Source organism: Hipposideros armiger, unplaced genomic scaffold (assembly GCF_001890085.2).
Source record: "Hipposideros armiger isolate ML-2016 unplaced genomic scaffold, ASM189008v1 scaffold_43, whole genome shotgun sequence".
Lineage (NCBI taxonomy): Eukaryota > Metazoa > Chordata > Mammalia > Chiroptera > Hipposideridae > Hipposideros > Hipposideros armiger.
The window spans coordinates 585,364-601,964 of record NW_017731393.1 but is presented as its reverse complement, the minus strand read 5'-3'; the positions used below and the strand labels follow the sequence as shown (position 1 = coordinate 601,964).

Here is a 16,601-nt window from a genome sequence, read left to right as displayed (position 1 = left end):
CCCCGCCCCGCCCTGGCCCCGCCCCTACCTTGGCCACAATGACCTCCTTCTTGAGGATCTTCATAGCGTAGTAGCGGCCTGTGGCCTTCTCCTTCACCAGGATCACCTTCCCGAAGGTGCCTTTGCCCAGCAGCTTCAGGTACTCAAACTCATTCATGGTCTGCAGGGGGAGCGGGCCGGGGTCAGGGAGCAGAGAGTGACGCGCTCGGGGCCACCACAGCCCACCGTGGGGCTGGCACAGAGGGGTAGGAGTCACAGGCCACGGGACCATGTGGGGCTCCGCACCCCAAGTCAGCACTGGGGTCTGGGAGCTGGTGGGAGTGACAGCATCCCCGCCTTCCTTCTGATGGGCAGACTGTGCTGTGCACAGGAAGGAGCCCAGGAGGGAGGTGGGCGGGGTGGGCAGAGCACTGAGGCCAGCCTGAGGGCACCCTGTGGGCGCTGGGCCCTTGCAGAGGTGGGACGGGCCTCACCACGCGGTGCTTGGGCTTAGCCAGGGACACCTCCATCTCCTCGGCCCCCGAGTTGTCACTGGGCGAGCCTGACCGGAAGTCCATCATCTCCTCCTCCTGCTTCTTGAGCCCGTCGGCCACCGTCTGGATGGCGGTCGTCCACTCCTCCCTGCGGAGCGCTCAGGTGAGGCCCGGCCCCGCCCCACAGCCCCAGGAGGCTGCCTGCCCACCCCATGACCTGGGCCGGCCACAGCCACTTAGGAGCCTGGACACTGGGGACAGCGAGACCCAGGCCCCAGCGGGACCGTCAGGACACCCCCGGGGCCTGGGAGCGCTGGAGAGCGAGTGTCCCCCATACCGTTCCTCGGGGGTCTCCACGTGGAAGGTGCGCTCGATGACCGTGGTCCACTGCAGGCAGCGGATGATGAAGGTGTTGGGCCGGGGCCGTTCCGTCTTCATCAGCTGGCATTCTAGGGGCGGGGGCAGCAGGTGAGCGCCGTGGGCACTCACACTCACACGACTGCCAGCCCCACTGCCCCTCACACAGACCCCACCCACAGGTCCTGGAAAGCCCTACCCCTTCCCCTCTCCATGCCTCAGTTTCCCTCATAAAATGGGGCTGGGACCCCTGTTCCTGCTCAGATGCTTCTCTGGAGCTGCCCCAGCAGGTGTCGGCTGGGTGAGGCCCCTCCTTCAGTCTCTTGAGCCCCCGCTGCATGCCAAGCCATGGCCCTTGACTGGCTAGAGGGCCTCGGGGAGGGCAAGCAGGGTGGGGCCTCGTGGGAAAGCAGCTCGCCCACCATTTCCCCAGCCACGCCACGACTGCCAGCCCCACTGCCCCTCACACAGAGCTAATCCCAGGTGGAGGCTGTCTGTCCTGGAGGTGGCTGGAGGACGTGACCCACCTGACTAATGCCAGCCCTACCGCCAGGGGAGCTGGGAGTCTGGGCTCACACGGGAGTACTGGCTGTCAGGCCTGGGAGTACACACGCTCAAGGGCACACACACCTGGAGCGTGCACACCTGGAATACACCTCCCCGAGCACACACACCAGGAATACACACACCTCCTGAATACACACACACCAGGATTACACACATCTGGAATACACACCCCCCCTGCCCCCCAAGCACACACACAGCAGGAATACACACCCTGAGCACACACATCAGGATCACGCACACACCTAGAGCACAGACATACCTGCTGCCAAGGAACTGTGGGAATGCGCCAGGCCCCGAGGGGCGTGAATGAGTGTGGGGGCCGCTGAGGGCTGCTAGGCCAGATTCTGGCCCAGCCTGTGAGGCGGGAGGGGGCCGTGGGGCCAGTGTAGGGGCTCTGACATTCCAGTGTCTGGGCCCCAGCAACGGGTGGGGCGCCCTGCCAGGCTCAGCCAAGCACGGAGAGCTGTCTGCTGGGCCTGGAGCTGGCCATGTAGGAGGGTGGCCTCTGTCAACATGGGGCAGGCTGGCCTCCTCAGTCCCTGCACCCCCACTTCCCACTCCTGTGACCCAAACACTAGACACCCATTCCAGAGCCTGGCTTCTCGTCCCCTGACCTCTGGAGTCCATCCCCAAGAAAAGCCCCTGGCCACGGGCCCCAGCAGCACCACCTCCCTGTCCGGCACAGCTCTGCCCCTTGGTGGGGGTGCCAGCGGCCTAGGGCCTGCTCTCAAGGCCGGGCTCCACCCCCACACTGCTCAGACGGCCCCTGGCTGGTCCCACCTCCCATGTGCCTCCGGAGACCCACGCCCGAGGGGTCTCAGCCCCACCAAGACCAAGCTTCCTTCTGGAGCCCGGGAGCTCCCAAGCCAGCCAAGGCCTGCACAGCTGCAAGGACACCAGGCTGGGGGCGTCTGCCTCCTCAGTCTCCCCTCACTCGGGGCCCCTACTCTACCTGCTGCTTTGCAGAGGCATGAGAAGCGGAGGGAGGGGGAGCTCAGAGCTCACAAGAACCGGTCCCCATCAAGCCCCTCAGCCTGGCCTTGGGTGGCAGCAGCTGTGCTCCCCACATTTCCAGAGGCCCTCAGTGGGTGCGTTGGCAGTGCCCGGGCAGGGCAGACACGGTGCCCGGATGGCCCGACCTCTCTACAGGAGTCCTTCCCCATCAGCCTGGGGACAGCCCACCTGTGCTACATCCTCCTAAGACCCTGGACCAGAATCTGGGGTCTGGTGAGGTGCAGGGCTGAACAGCAGAGGGCAGAGCTGGCCCGAGCGTGGGAACATATGAAGGAGGAGCCTGGGGTGAGCCAGGGACCCCCATGGGGGCACCGCACCCAGTACCACAGACGGCAGCCCAGGACAGACCTGGGGCTCAGCGGAGCCCGTCACTCACCCACCCGCCCACCAGCCTGTTGCGGGCCAGCACCGAGGCAGAGTATGGGACAGGGCCCGTCTCCATGCCTGCCTGGCCTGCCAGCCTCGTGGGTAGGATCACGCCTGCCGTCCCCACCCCACACAGGTAGAAAATAAGGACATAGCAGCACATAGTTTTTAAAAAGTGCCAGTTTACCCAGCTTTGTGAGATTCCCCAGTCCAGCCGTGCCCCCTTGCCCATCCCTCAGGTGGGGCAACTCCCACGCCAGCTAATGGCAGAGCAAATACACTGCCATGGGGGCCACAGCCTCTGAGAACTTCCAGATGACAGCCACAGGCTCTCCTGGGAGTGTCGAAGGTTCCAGAAGCTAGGTGCCATCGGGCACCCTGCCTGCCTCCCCACCCAGGGGCTGTCAGAGGGCTCCATCTGGCCCCTGCTAGAGAGGCCCCTGGTCTTGGCTGTGCCAGGCTGGGCTCTGTCCCCGCTTGGCCAGGCCTTCTGGCCCCCAGAACAACTCCAGGGCAGCCAGCCTTGGGACTCGGCACAGAGACCCCCACCAGCCAGAGCTGTCTGCTAACCTGTTCCCGAGGTGACTCGGAGCCAACACCGCCCAGGCGGGTTCCCGGCGGCCGCCGGCCCCAGACGGAGAGCCCAGAGGGACCTCGCATGGCTCCTGCAGCCCTGCTGCCCCAGCCAGTGCCTCCATTCCCACGCACGGCGGCTGCGGGCACACTTACGCGCCACTGAGAAGTTGTTGAGGGGCGACTCGCGCTGCTCCACGTCCTGCGGCCGCTCCTTGTACCCAATGAAGGTGCCATCGTTCTTCAGCAGGAAGTACCGGGGCCGCCAGGTTTTGATGTACTCCCCTGGGGACACAGCACCGTGAGCGGCTGAACCCGTCCCCACCCCACAGACCCCCAACAGTTGCGCCCAGAACACCCAAATGCGCGAGCACCGCCACCTCCCACAGGGGTGGGCAGTGTGAGAGGGCAGGCAGGGCTCACCGTGCGAAAGCACCCACCTCTGAGGAAGAGCCCCCCTCCCCGCGTTGGAAAGGGCCCTGGTGGCATCTCAACATGGGGGAAAGGCCACGACGGACGGGAGGCTGGCCCGATCCAGAGGGCCTTCCTGGAGGAGGTGGCGCCAAGCCAGCGTGTCCCCAGCAGACACCAGCAACAGCTCAAGCACCAGTTACGGCCACCTACTCAGGACCTCAAGGCCAAGAGCTGTCCCCACCCTGGGCCCAGCCAGATGTCGGCCGCAACAGTCACTGTGGTGATAATGGCAGGTGGGCAGCTCACCACAGCGGACCCCTGGCCGAGGATGGAGCCGGCACCACACTCCGAGTGGGACTCCCGGGCCTGTCCACCTGCAGCACACCCCCATGCTCGGCACTCAGGACAGAGCCCTCACCGCCGGTGACATCGTGGGCACCACGGTGAAGCCAGGCCTGGGGGCGGCCACCCTGGACCCCAGCATCCCACCCACGGGTCACCCGGGTACACGGCAAAGTTCCCCCCGAAGTTTTGCGACATCAGCCGTAAACAGGCGTTCACAAGGGAACCGAGCAGATGTCCTCTGTGATATTCGAGTGACTGTCATTTTTCATACTGACACCCAGAAAAAATGTTTCATTTACATTTTGCCGAGCAAGGAGTTTGAACAACAGCGGAGAACTTACTAATTAGGCAGTGCTTCCTCAGAGGAGCCACTGGGCAGCAGGCAGGGGGGCCGGGGTCCCTGACTCAGGGCCAAGCTGAGCCCAGGACAAGAGCAAAGGGCCCGCTGGACCCTTCTAACCAAGCGTCCCTGGGTGTGGCTTCCGAGGCCCTGACCCCCCCCGTCCATGACCCAGGGCCGCTGGGGAGATGGGGGCTCCAGCCGCTCCCAGCACCCTTCCCAGGGAGCTCAGCACCTGGCTCAGACACCACAGGCCCAGGAAGGACCTGAGCAGTGCTATCACCTGCTCCCACCCCAGCGGCATTTGGCATTTAGCGGGGCCTTCATCCAGTTCCACCCTCCAGGCCCCTGGGGACGGGCACTGGGAAGGCTGCAGTCCGGCCAGCCTCAGGCCAACGCTGGCTTCTGCCCTGGTCTGGGATGGCCCCGCCGGCCTCCCGGGTCCCCCTTCCCCGCCTGTGCAGCGGGCGGGCGCCAGCAGAGTCGGCTCCGGGGGCATGCCGGCCGCCCGCTGCTCGCTCCCACCCGCCTGCGTGCCAGTCTGGAGCTGTCGGGCCCTGATGGAGTGCCTCCCATCCCGCCAGCTGCCGCTCCCCAGGATGCTAACTGAGCAGGGAGAGTGATGAGCACCTCACCGTGCAGCCCCAAAAATCCATCTTGATGTACCAACTGCCGCCGGCCCCCCAGTGCCGCACCCTGCGCACGCAGTCGGCAGGCTGTGCTTGCACTCGGTAGGACCTGCACACCAGACTGGGCCTCAGTTTCCCCACTGTGGGTTAGGGGGAGCAAGAACTGCTGGGCACCCAGGACCTACCCCAACCACGTGACCCTGCACTTGCCTTCCACCAGCTTGCACCCCACAAGCCTACCCCCAAGGTTGGGAAGGCTCTGGAATCCAGAACTTGGGAGCCCAAGGGAACAACACTTGCCAGAAGAGGCTGGGGGCAGAGGGGCCGGGGCGCCCGCGCTGTCCCTGCTCACGTCCCCCTAGGGCTGACTCCGGAGCCAGGGACGGGGGTCCGGCTTGGGTCCTCCCCCGCGGCAGCTCAGCAGGGAGGAGCAGAGGTCGGGGGGGCGGGGGCAGGACCAAGGCTCCCAGACATACAGACCCTTCCTTCAGTGTCTTGGACGCTCCCGTCTGCAAAGGTCCAACCAGGCAGTCCCTCAGGGGCCGTCAGCCGCACCAGCTGCAGCCTGGGCCGTGGCCTGCGTCGGAATGAGTCCAGCCCACACAGGATGCCCGGCAGGCGTCAGGCCAGACAGACAGGGGCCCCGGGGCCCCACACACTCCCAGGGCTGGAGGTAACACAGGATGGGGTCGGTGGAGGAGGTGGCACCCCTGTGCCCAGCCACCACCATCCTCTCAGCCACAGGATGCCTGTGGGCGGGCACCTGCCCTGGGGTCGTGGGGGTCAGGGGACAGACACACACATCGGCAGTGCTGTCCATGGGAGCCTTCACTCTAGGCACAGACGCGGGCAGGGGACAAAAGGGAAACTCAAGTCTACCCTCAGGGCACTGCTTCCTAAATGGGGTCTGCATGCTCCCCCAGGGCCAGACATCCGCCCACAACCGGGGTGTTTCTGCAGCAGCGGGCACTCATGGGCAGTGGGAACTGGCTGGCATCGGGCCCAGGGCGTGTCTTCTCCCTCCCTGCCACTCACACCACATGCTCAGCCCAGGATGGCAGACGGGCCCCCCAATCCAGCCCCATGCAAACACTCCAGACCAGAGCCCTGGAAAGCACGGGGGCTCCAGGGCCCACCCCACCCCGAGGGACCGCTGGCAGACAGGCAGGACAGGTGGCAACTCAGTGCCCCCTTGGGGTTCTCTCAGAAGTCTGACCTGGGCTGAGGTGGGGAGGGGCGCGCAGCCCCTCTGAGACCTCCCGCCCAGGCACCAGGAGAGGGACTGTGCCCCCTGCACCTTAACCTCCAGGTCAGCCCACCCACAGTGAGGGCTCCAGGTCCTAGGAGGCAGCTGCGTTGGGTGGGGTGGGGGTGCACAGGCTTAGCCAGGCTCCTGTGTCTTGACAAGGGCTCCCCTGCCCCTTTGTGCCCCCCAGGGCCCCTCAGCTCCCAGCATCCTCGAGTATCCTCCACCAGGGATCCCTTCCGCTAGCCCGATCATCCTAGGAGCCAGCTCAATCCCAAGAAGGGGCTGCAGGACCTTCCTAAAGCAGGGAGACTCCTTGCCGGCTGCCTGGAGCTGCCACAGCCCATGTCACCCTAACAGGCCACATCCCCAGGGCTTGGGGGCAAGACAAGCCGGACAGAGGCCACGGGCCTGTCCTCGCCACACCTCCCAGCCACGTGCCCTAGGCACCCGGGCAGCAGACTCGGGGGGCCTGTGTGCCGTGGGCAGCCTGGGCTCAGTCCTCCCATGCTGCCAGGAGTCTCGGCGCACCAAGCACCTGGCACATGGCACCTGGGCCACAGCCACCCAGCCGCCACACCCTGAACTCCGTGCACATTCTCCCCATGTCCCCAGTTCTCGGGGAAACTGCTGGATAAACACTTTGCCGCAGCGGTGGTGGCGGTGGCAGGCGGTAGCTGGCAGGGTGCCAGGCGGCACCGAGCTGTTTCTCCACAGCAAAGCGAGCCCCAGCAGGCCCGGGGAGCGCCGCCAGCTGACAGCGGCGGCCACCGCGCAGTCCCCCGCCGACGACACATCCATCGCACCGACAGCTGCCGGGTGCCCATTTACCCAGCACAGCGAGCAAATGGCCCTGCTGACGGCAGCCCATCCATCCTCGCCCGCCAGGCAGGGGCAGCAGCGGGCACGGGTCACCTCGAGGGGCCCCGCCTGCAGGGCATGTCTGGGCCCAGATGTGTCCCTGTGTCCCTATCCCACCAGCAGGGCCAGGGGAAGGGAGGGGCCGCACCCCCACTCAGGTGCAGCCCCAGTTCTGCCGGCGTGAATCCACGGGGCTGAGCCTTTCCAAGGACGGCATTTGCGGGGTCCAGGCAGAGGACCAATGCTCCCGGACCCGCCCCTGAGCCCCCAAGCTTTCCCCCGAACCACGATCTCGCCCTGGCAGGCAGAAGTCCTTACACCCACAAGCTTCCTGGGGAAAACTGAGGTTCAAGTGAGGGGACTCTCAAGGTCGCAGAGGCAGGCGACCAGAGACCCGGGCCCCGCTGCCCAGGCTGGGCTCGCTCCTTGACATACACTGAACACTTCACGGGTCCTTGGTTCTGCCGTCACGCAGGCCGGGCCCCAAGACCACAGCCAGTGTCAGCGTAGGGGAACGGGCGTGTGTGGGGCGGGGGAAGCAACGAGCCAGGGGCACCCAGATCCGAGCCTCACGACAACCCCCTCTTCCAGCCACCCTAGCTGTTGTACCTCTGCCTGGACACCCCACCCACTGGCCGTCTCCCCCAAAACCCCACCTCCTCCTCAGGTGCCATTCGTCACCACCCCCTACAAGCCAGTCAACGGGGCCACCCTTGACCCCACCCTGCTGATGCTGACCTGGCTACGCCGCAGACCTGCCCACTCAGCTCCGGCCGCAAGGCCTCTGCCCTGGCCCGGCGGGCCCGGGCCCATGCCTACTGCCTCGCTCTGAGTCTCCCCGCCTCAGCAGCCCCACAGCCCTCACCCGTATCACTGCCTGCGTGGAGACCCTCTCGGGCCACAGTCCCGCTGTCCGGATGCCACCCCCTGGCTGTGCCCCCAGCCGTCTCCCTGCACCAGCCCCACAGGCTCTGTCAAGCCGCCCTGGGTGAGCTGTGGGGGCACCCTCCCCACAGCCCATGCCCCAGTCTCATCCTGTCAGGCCAGCTTCTGGGTCACCTCCCCAGTGGATGTGCGGTGGGGTTCGGGGACACTGGGCTTCAAAGACCGGGCTGGGTCTGGGGTTCAGGGGCAGCCACAGCCACACCTCCCTCTGAAGGGTGTCTTGGGGGGTCGGGAGAGGCAGTGGACAGCCCCGAGCCTGCCGATCCCCCAGGTTCCCCCCATCTGCTAGACTCTTAGGTCACAGGCCCCGGGAAAAGGGAGTCCTGACACCCCCGGTCCTGACCCAGGCTGTCAGGTGGCCCCTGCCCGAGGCCACACAACGCAGACTTTGGGTTTCCAGAACATGCCCCTAGAGATACCTGTCACTCCTGTGCCAAGAACCAAACCAAGAAAGGTGCCAGGCTTCCCGGGCAGGACGAGGAGAGAGCGGACAGGAGCAAGCGGCCGAGCCTTCCCTACGGAACGCCCCTGGAAAAGGACCGCAGGAGCACCCAGCAGGCTCCTCCCAGGGCTCTGGCCGCTGTGAGCACCTGCGGCCAGGACTGTGACATGTGCGAGTCCCTGCAAACACTCTGAGGAGACGGAAGCCAAGCCCCTGCATCTAAGTGACCCCAGCCTCTCCTGCTGGGGCAAGAGGCTGCAGGCACTGTCGGGGCATAGGCCTTCAGCCTCGACACCCCCAGGAGAAAGCGAGGGGTCGCGGGTGTGCGGCCTCCACGCCAGCCACGGGACGCGCCCTCCAGGCAGCGCTCAGCTCTATTTCTGCCCTGACTTGGAGCCACACCGTGGTGGGGTGTGCTCTCTCAGCCCCTCCTGTGCCACGGTAGCAGGCTATGCGCTCCCAGCTCTCAGCCCTGTCATCTCACATCCCTGTTCTTGTCCCCCACAGAGGTCATCACAGCCCTTCCCAAAACTCAGGCTCACAATGTGCCCTCCACCGGGTCTGCTGCCCCCATGCCCCGGCACAAGGTGGGGCGTCAGCCCTCACTAGCCAGAGGACCCCCAGCGACCTGCCCCAGTGGGTCTCCGAAGGGCTCCAAGCTGCCCCCAAAGGCACCTGCAGCAGCCGATAGGGACCACCAGCTGAGGCCTCTGGGCAGGCAAGACCACCGGGAGATGAGTGGGGGGCTGCAGTCCTGGGGCCCACCTACGCATCCTACCCAAAGCCCCCAGGGTTTGCAAGCAGCGGCACCCAAGAACCCCCCACACCAACCCCAACGTGTCTGAACTGCAGTCTTGTTACTTCTTGTGTCAAAAAGCTGCTTCAGGCCAGGAAGGAAGGAAGAGAGGCTGAATGGGGGGCACACAGCTTCCCCCCATTCTGGCCAGGAGCTCGCCCTGCCCCGGCCCATCCCAGCCCAGAGCCCCAGGGCCCTCTGCCAACCCGCCCAGGGCCAGGGCTGGGCCGCGCACGGTGAGCGGGCAGGAGCAGCGGCCTCTGCCCACTGTGGGGTGGCCCTGGAGAGCGGGCACAGAGACAGCCACCGGATCCAGTTACAGGACGGCCCTTGAGGAGGGCGCTGGCCCCAAGCCGGCCGGGTGCGCCCAGGCAGAGGGGACGCCAACCGCGACCGAGCCAGTTCCCTGCCCTTACCCTCCCAGGGCACTTCTAGGAACAGGCCTGATGCAACCCAACCAAGGCTCCCGAGAGCTGGCGGTGGGGGCATCTGGGCGCAGGGCTCGGGACGATGCCATCCACACCCCTCTCATTCCAGGCCTCAGTTTCCCTTCTGTACAACGCGCTCTGTACTGCCCAGGCTGGCTAGGGTTGTCAGCAGAGGCTGTCCCGGGGCCCCACGCCCATTCCTGTGACCCTCATCAAGTCCGGCCCAGCGCAGGGCAGCTGTGCCCAGAGAGCACCCAGCAACCGAGGAGGCTGGAGTGCTGCCCACGTGGGGCCACCAGGCGAAGACCCAGCGACCAGGGCTGGGCGGGCAGTGACCCCTCACCCCCGGCACAAGGCCCAAGCTTCCTCTTTTGTTGTTTGTTTTGAAGGGAGAACTCGACACATTCACAAAACAGGAAACTCAGCCCCACATCTCCGGCCTGGCCTTGGTCACGGCCACACGCCACGGCCATCAAGCCCAGGACCACGCCTGAAGGACCAGTGCCCGCCCTCCTAGGCACTGTCCTTCAAAGTAGACGTTCCGCATCTGCTGCCACCCTCGGACGTAGCCGCCCTGTAAGGACCAGCTCCGGGCAGTTCTGGACCCTTGTGAACGCAGGGCGTTGTATGAGCTGCCTCGGGCACCGAGGGAAGTGCTGGGACCAAAGCCACAGCCACGGGGGTGCGACCTGGATAAGACCTACGGCTGTCCCTAGGTGCCAGAGTGGTACAGGGCGAGGAAACAGGCTCCCTCCCTCAGCATCCCACTGAGCCCTTCCCCACAGGGCACGTCCACGAGACACCAACAGGTAGCCCTGCGGGGCCTCCACAACAGACTGCGCTCACAAGTGGGTGAAACAGAGCCCCGCAGGCCACATCCCCTGGGGTCTGCTCAGCAAATTCACTGCCTCCTCCAAAGAGGGGCCAGGTTGGACACTCCATGTCCCCCACAGGGACCCCAAGGCCAGAGTTGGGTAGGGGGTCATGCCAGCAACGTGCAACCGTGATGTCTCCATCTCAGAGCCACACGAGGGATGCAGGTAATGCTCACGGCTGAAGGAGGGGGGGCTGGAGGAGCCGCGGGCCCAGGAGTCCACTTCCCACCGGGACGGATGCAGGGGACCTAGTCAGCAGGGGGGGCAAGGGCCTCCTCTCTCTGGGTCTGGAGCTGGGGGAGGGTCTGGGCCAGGAACAGGTTCAGGATGGGGGAACAGCAAGGCCTAAGAGGCACCGAACCCACTGAGCTGCGGACACAGTGCCCCCCAGGTTCGACTCCTGGGGTGAAATTCAACTGGAGCTTGGATATGCCTCCTACACGAACACGGCACAGACGCCTGCAGACCACACAGATGGCCACTTCCTGGCGGGGTCCCACGGCCAAAGAAACCCCGCTTGCTGGACCACTGCCTGCCGAGGACAGCCAGGCCTACGCCTCTGCTGGGTCCCTCCTGGCCAGCAGTCAGCCTGCGTGAGCCCAGGTAGGTGCCTCAGGCCCACATCCCACTCCGTCCGAGGTCCAACCCGCTGTCGAGAGCCCACAGCCGCTTCCTTTCCCCCGTGTGCCCGCATCTCGCTGCCGTCCTCCCCTTCCGGGCCCACCTGGTCCGGCCGGCTTATCCACGGGCTGGGGACACAGCACGGGCTCTGCCACAGCAGCTCTCCATGAGGCTGAGCTGCAGCCTAGGCAGTGCCAGCCCAGTGGGCACTGGGAAAGTGGACAGAGGCAGCCGCCTCGGGGAGGACCCGGAAACAGCTGCACAGACGCACCTGCCGAGTTAGCTCAGAGCACACAGCCTGAGGACAAACCAGAGGCCACAACCAAGAGCCAAAGGAGGAAGATGTGACAGAGCAGCTCATGGCGGCTTCTTGGAGGGAGTGGCAGGAGGTGTGGCCTTCTGGAAGAGCTGGGTAAGACAAGGAAATGTGGTGAGGGCCTCCCGCGTGCCCGCGCTGCCAGGCACGGGCACAGGCAGAGTTTTCTAGCCGTCCCCTCCTACCTGCTGAGTGCGCGGGTACCTGCCGCTGGACGCAAGGCCAGGATGCCACCCTGACACTCCCCCACCAGCCCCTAATCAGGGGTGGTCCTGTTCCTGCCAACAGTTAACCCAAAACCACCCACTGCCCCCCCCATGACCTCTGCTCCTCACCCAGTCACCCCAAAGTCCAGCACACAGAAAGAGCCCAAACGTTTGTGGGGAAGAACAGACTAGTAAAAGGATGGCAGAAAACATGACAGTGGAATTTGTGGGGGAGGCAGCTGGCCGGGGACAGTCAAGCGCGTCTGCGACACCGGGACCCCAGGAGTCCCCAGGAATGGGGAGTGGAGGGAATGAGGGACACCCAAGAGGACAGGCCTTCCTCGGTCAGCAGGGGCAGGCAGACCAGGTGGGACATGGGGCCCAGGCCAGAGCACGACAACTACCTAACTACCTGCATAAGGCACGTCCCCTCCTGGGCTATGCAAGGGGCCAGTGCCACCCCTGCCCCCCACCCTCCCCACCACACCATGGCACACGCTGCCGGGGCTGGGGCCAGAGGAGGAAAAGCAGGCAAGGCAGGGCACAGGACCCTCTCCTCTCTCCTGGCCTGCAGGCCGGGGGGCCTGGCTGCACCCCAACTGCGGCCCCCCACAAACCACACTCTCTACTCCTCCAGGGCTTCCCAACACCGCTTCCTTTTTACAGATAAGGAAACCAAGGCCCAAAGAACTCCATGGACTTGCCCTTTGGAGAGGGACACACGGCGGCACTCAAATCACGCTCAAAGCCAGCTCTCCGGATGCCCCTTCAGAAGGCACACACCCTGACTGGCAACTTCAGCTCCTCCAGGCATCGCAGGGGCGCTCCTGAGTCAGCCTTTATCTAACATTCAGTCAACAAATGTTTGCCCAGGTTAAGAGGTCCTGGTTCCAGGGGGGAGGCTGTGTTCTTGTATGGCTGCCAGGCACAGAGGGCAGGGCCAGGGGCCAGGGTGGAGGGTGGGGCCCTGACACCAAAGAGGGCTGTGAGGTGAGGCAAAGGGGGCAGGACCTGATGGGGGTGGGGGGGCTCCAGCACAGGAAGTGGGACAAGGAGAGGGTAAGCACTGGGGGAGGGGATCAGGAAGGCAGGGAGTGCAGGAGGCCTGGGGGAAGCCAGGCAGAGGGGCTCCCCACGGACCACGGGCCCCTGCAGCCTCCTCGCCTCCAGAACAGTCCTCCCTACGGCTACCAGAGAGAGCTCTAGAAACACAACTGACCACATCCTGGACCCCCGGCTCCGCGCTCTCTGCAGCCCCGAGTCTCACCTCCACCACCCCTTTGCCTCCCACCCCAGCTCCTGCAGCTTCCCTGCTCTACTGGGGAGCTCCTACGCATCCCACAAAACCCAGTCCCTGACACCCGCTTTGGCCACACCTCCCTGTCTGCTCTATCTCAACAGCCTGTGGTATCCTGGGGTGGGGAGGAGGACAGCCACACGCCACCTGCGGGAGGGTGAGTGTGAGGGGTTGGCTAGAGGTCTGGCGGGCACGGAATCACCAGAACTTTGGGAGGGCGCAGATCTGGACGAAGAGGAAGTGAGGGCATGACTGGCCAATCCCTATCCTGGGGCAGGAGGGAGCGGCTCGCCCAGGGCATCTAGTGTCAGTAAGGCCTGTCCACCCCCCCACTGCCTGTCCCCGAGCAGGAGGGCGGGGGCTGCAGGCTGTGGGCAGGGCCTCAGCTCCCATCCCAACAGCTCCTGCCCGAGCCCCTCCCTGGGCACAGGGCTGCGTGAGCGAGGAGAGGTGAGGCTGGGAAGGCACCAGGGTCAGCCAGCTCCAGCACAAACATGCCCCATGGCCCGGGCTGAGGCCCAGCAGCCCTGCCCTGCCCTTAGGAGCCCTCAGGCAGTGCCCTGGGCCACCAGTGAGCTAGGCCTTGGACCGGCCCCAGCGTCCTCACTGCCTTCCAGGAAAGTGGGGAGGGAGGCAGCAGTGGCTCGCCCTGCCAACCAGGCCCAGCCAGGCGGTCACTCCACCGCCAGCCAGACAGGCTACACGCTGGGCCTCGGACCTTATGTCCCCCGCCCAGGGGGTCTCACAAGGCCATGCCCTGCACACCATGGGAGACACTGGGCCCTGGACGCTCACCTGGGCAGGCCCAGGAGCCCCAGGGAGGCCCCTCCCATCCAGCAGGCTTGGCTGATAACCACCGAGGCCACTAAAGCACCCGCCACCTGAAGGAGGCCTGCAGGCCCGCTCCCGACCCCGGCCCCCGGCCCAGGCCCAGCCCCCAGGGACACTGACCTCGTTTGTGCAGCCAGCCCTCTTTCACGATGGCCACGTCGTTCATGGTATCTGCTCCTGTGGGCCGGGGCGGCCGAGGCGTCACTCACGCTCCCTCAGCAGGGTCCCTCTGAGCCCAGCCAGCACCCACAGCCTCTGGAAGAAGCAAAAGGGAGCGTGAGGCTGGGTCCAGCTTAGGGGCCACTCCTCCGAGCCAGTGTGAGCCCAGGAGGCTCGTCCCACCTGGAGTCTCAGCCTGGGTCCACCTTCCCGTGTGGCCTGCTGCCCTCATAGCCCTGAGTCACTGCCGCCCCTCACTTTCTTCCCACGATGGCACCTAATAAAAGGCCCTCAAAGCTCCCTGTTCCTCTTACCTACCCCATTCCCACTTCCCCTGGCCTTTGTACAAATCACTCCATCCCTAAAAAGCCCTCCCCGTGTATCCCAGCCTCCTTAACCAGCCAACCCAGCAAAAGCCACCTCCTCCAGGCAGCCTGACTGCTTTAGCCCACCCCACTCAGCCTCCCCAAGCTCCTGGTGACGGTGCCCTGTTCTCCCCACCCATGGTGCTCCCACCCACAGGCTTGGGTCCCCAGGGCCAAGGACAAGTTCCTCCTTCCTGCCCCAGACTGGGAAACTTCAAACATGAAGCAGGCAGCACCAGAAGTATGGGCAGCTGGCACAAATAGGAGCCCAGAGCCCTCCAGGGTGACATGACCGCCCCCCCCCAAAAACCCCAGGCCCCTCCTAAACCACGGTGCCCCTGCCCGCCTGAATCTGGTTCATTCATTCGGCCCATGTAGACCAGGCACCTCAGGTTTGCCAGGCTCAGCACTGGGCACTAGGGACAAAGAGGTTCAGACAGGTCCTGTCTGGAAGGAATCCCCAGTCCAGGGTGGTTACAGGCCTGTAATTAGAGCATCCAGGAGACAGCCAAAGGGGAGCGCTGGACCAACGCAAGGGTCCTCGCACCCGCCCGCAATGGCCCACCAGTGGCCCTCTCTCAAGTAGACACTGGCCCTTCATCTTGCATGGCCCTGCCCATGGCTCCCCTGCTGGATAAACTCCTACACATCCCTCAAAACCCAGTTCCCCCATCACCCATTCTGGGCATCCCGGTCTTCTGCTACTCTCCAGACGGGCACGCGGAGGGCAGGCCCTGAGAAGCTCCTCTCTGGGACTCCCAGGCCAGGCAGGGAGCCCTGAGAATCACTGGAATGGATCCCAATGTGGGTCTTCCCACAGCAGTGCCGATGGTCTCCCACAGACCACCTCACCGGCCTCCTGAGGCAAGGGCTAAACACCCAGAGAAGGTTGCTTTGCATTGATGGTCTGAGGCTAAATTTAGGAGGGCGGTTAGACCCCTCTCACTGCCTGTCTGTGGTGCCAGGACATGGACGACACACCACTTTGCCCAAGGAAGAAAGTGCCAATGTGCTCAGCAGGCCCATGGGCAGCGACGGGAAGATATGACCACATGAGGACAACGCTCTGAGCCCCAGCATGTTGGGCACTGGGGGCTCTGGTGACATGAGTGGGCGTGGCCTGGAGGCAGAGGGCGGGACTCCAAGGCCTCCGGATGTCCCCCTACCCTACCCCCCACCAGGACCTGAGAAGGGCCTGCTGCTGACAGAGTCAGACAGCTGTCGAGAGCCCATGTGTAAAAATACATCTGTACACACACCCCCAATGCCCAGGCCGCCTCTCTGCACCAGACTGGGACCAAGGGGACCTGTGTCCTGCTGCCTCTGTACTGAGTGCCTTCACCATACACGTACACGACTGCTGTCATTACTAAAGCCACAACTTCTTAAAAAGTAGTCTGTGCTCTGAAAGGGCCCCTCCTTCTGTCCCCCAACATTATTCTGTAAACCGTATGTTCAGCTGGGGGGGGGGGGTAGGGAACCAAGCTCAGGGCCTTCAGTAGTACCAGGGGCTCAGAGCAGTCAGGGGGGGGGCTGGAGCCAGGCCAGGGGCCCAGGAGTGAAGGCAGGGCCCTGGGGCCAGAGAGCAGAGGCCCAGGCCCCCCCTCTGCCCACCAGGCAGTGCTCTGGGGCCAGGCCCACCCACGGGGCTCACCATCTGCCGCCACCCTCCAATCTGGGGACCAAGCCCTCGTTGCCCTCCAGGCCCCACGCTCTGGGATGGGTGGGCAGCACCTCCAGCGCCCACCCGGGTCAGCAAGCAGCTTCAGGGCCCACGAGGGTTGCAGCCCTTTGTGGGCTGGCCCGGGCCCCTCGGCCCCACGGGCAACTTTCCGTCTATCGGAAGATGAGGTCTCCTTCCCAGGGCCCCCCCACAAACTTGAAGGAGGGCCGGGGCCGGCCTCACCCTAAGGTCCCCGAGCGCCTCCTGTGCACCGGGCAGCACTGGCCAGGCGCCCAGGGAGCCCCCGGGAAGCCCCCGGCGCAGGGGCGCCCTCGCCCCGGCCCGGCCGCGCCCCTCCGCCCCAGCCTGGGCCTCGCCGGCCGGCGGGCCGCCTCTCCAAGGTCATGAGGGAGGCCGGGACCGGCGGCCCGCACCCCCCGGCCCGCGCCCTCCCCGCCCAGGCCGCCCTCGG

General features: G+C 65.3%; 1 protein-coding gene across 1 annotated transcript in view; it reads right to left on the bottom strand.

The window, feature by feature from the left end:
• Positions 1–14,228, bottom strand: part of AKT1 (AKT serine/threonine kinase 1) — a 19,758-nt gene extending 5,530 nt beyond the window's left edge. Inside the window, exons 1-5 of the mRNA XM_019639404.1 lie at positions 14,063–14,228; positions 3,507–3,635; positions 811–922; positions 474–621; positions 29–160 (exon numbers count right to left, since the gene is read on the bottom strand). Coding sequence (XP_019494949.1) covers positions 29–160; positions 474–621; positions 811–922; positions 3,507–3,635; positions 14,063–14,108 — 567 coding nt within the window. The 5' untranslated portion in view covers positions 14,109–14,228. The remainder of the gene's footprint in view (positions 1–28; positions 161–473; positions 622–810; positions 923–3,506; positions 3,636–14,062) is intronic.
• Between the last annotated feature and the right edge of the window lie 2,373 nt (positions 14,229–16,601).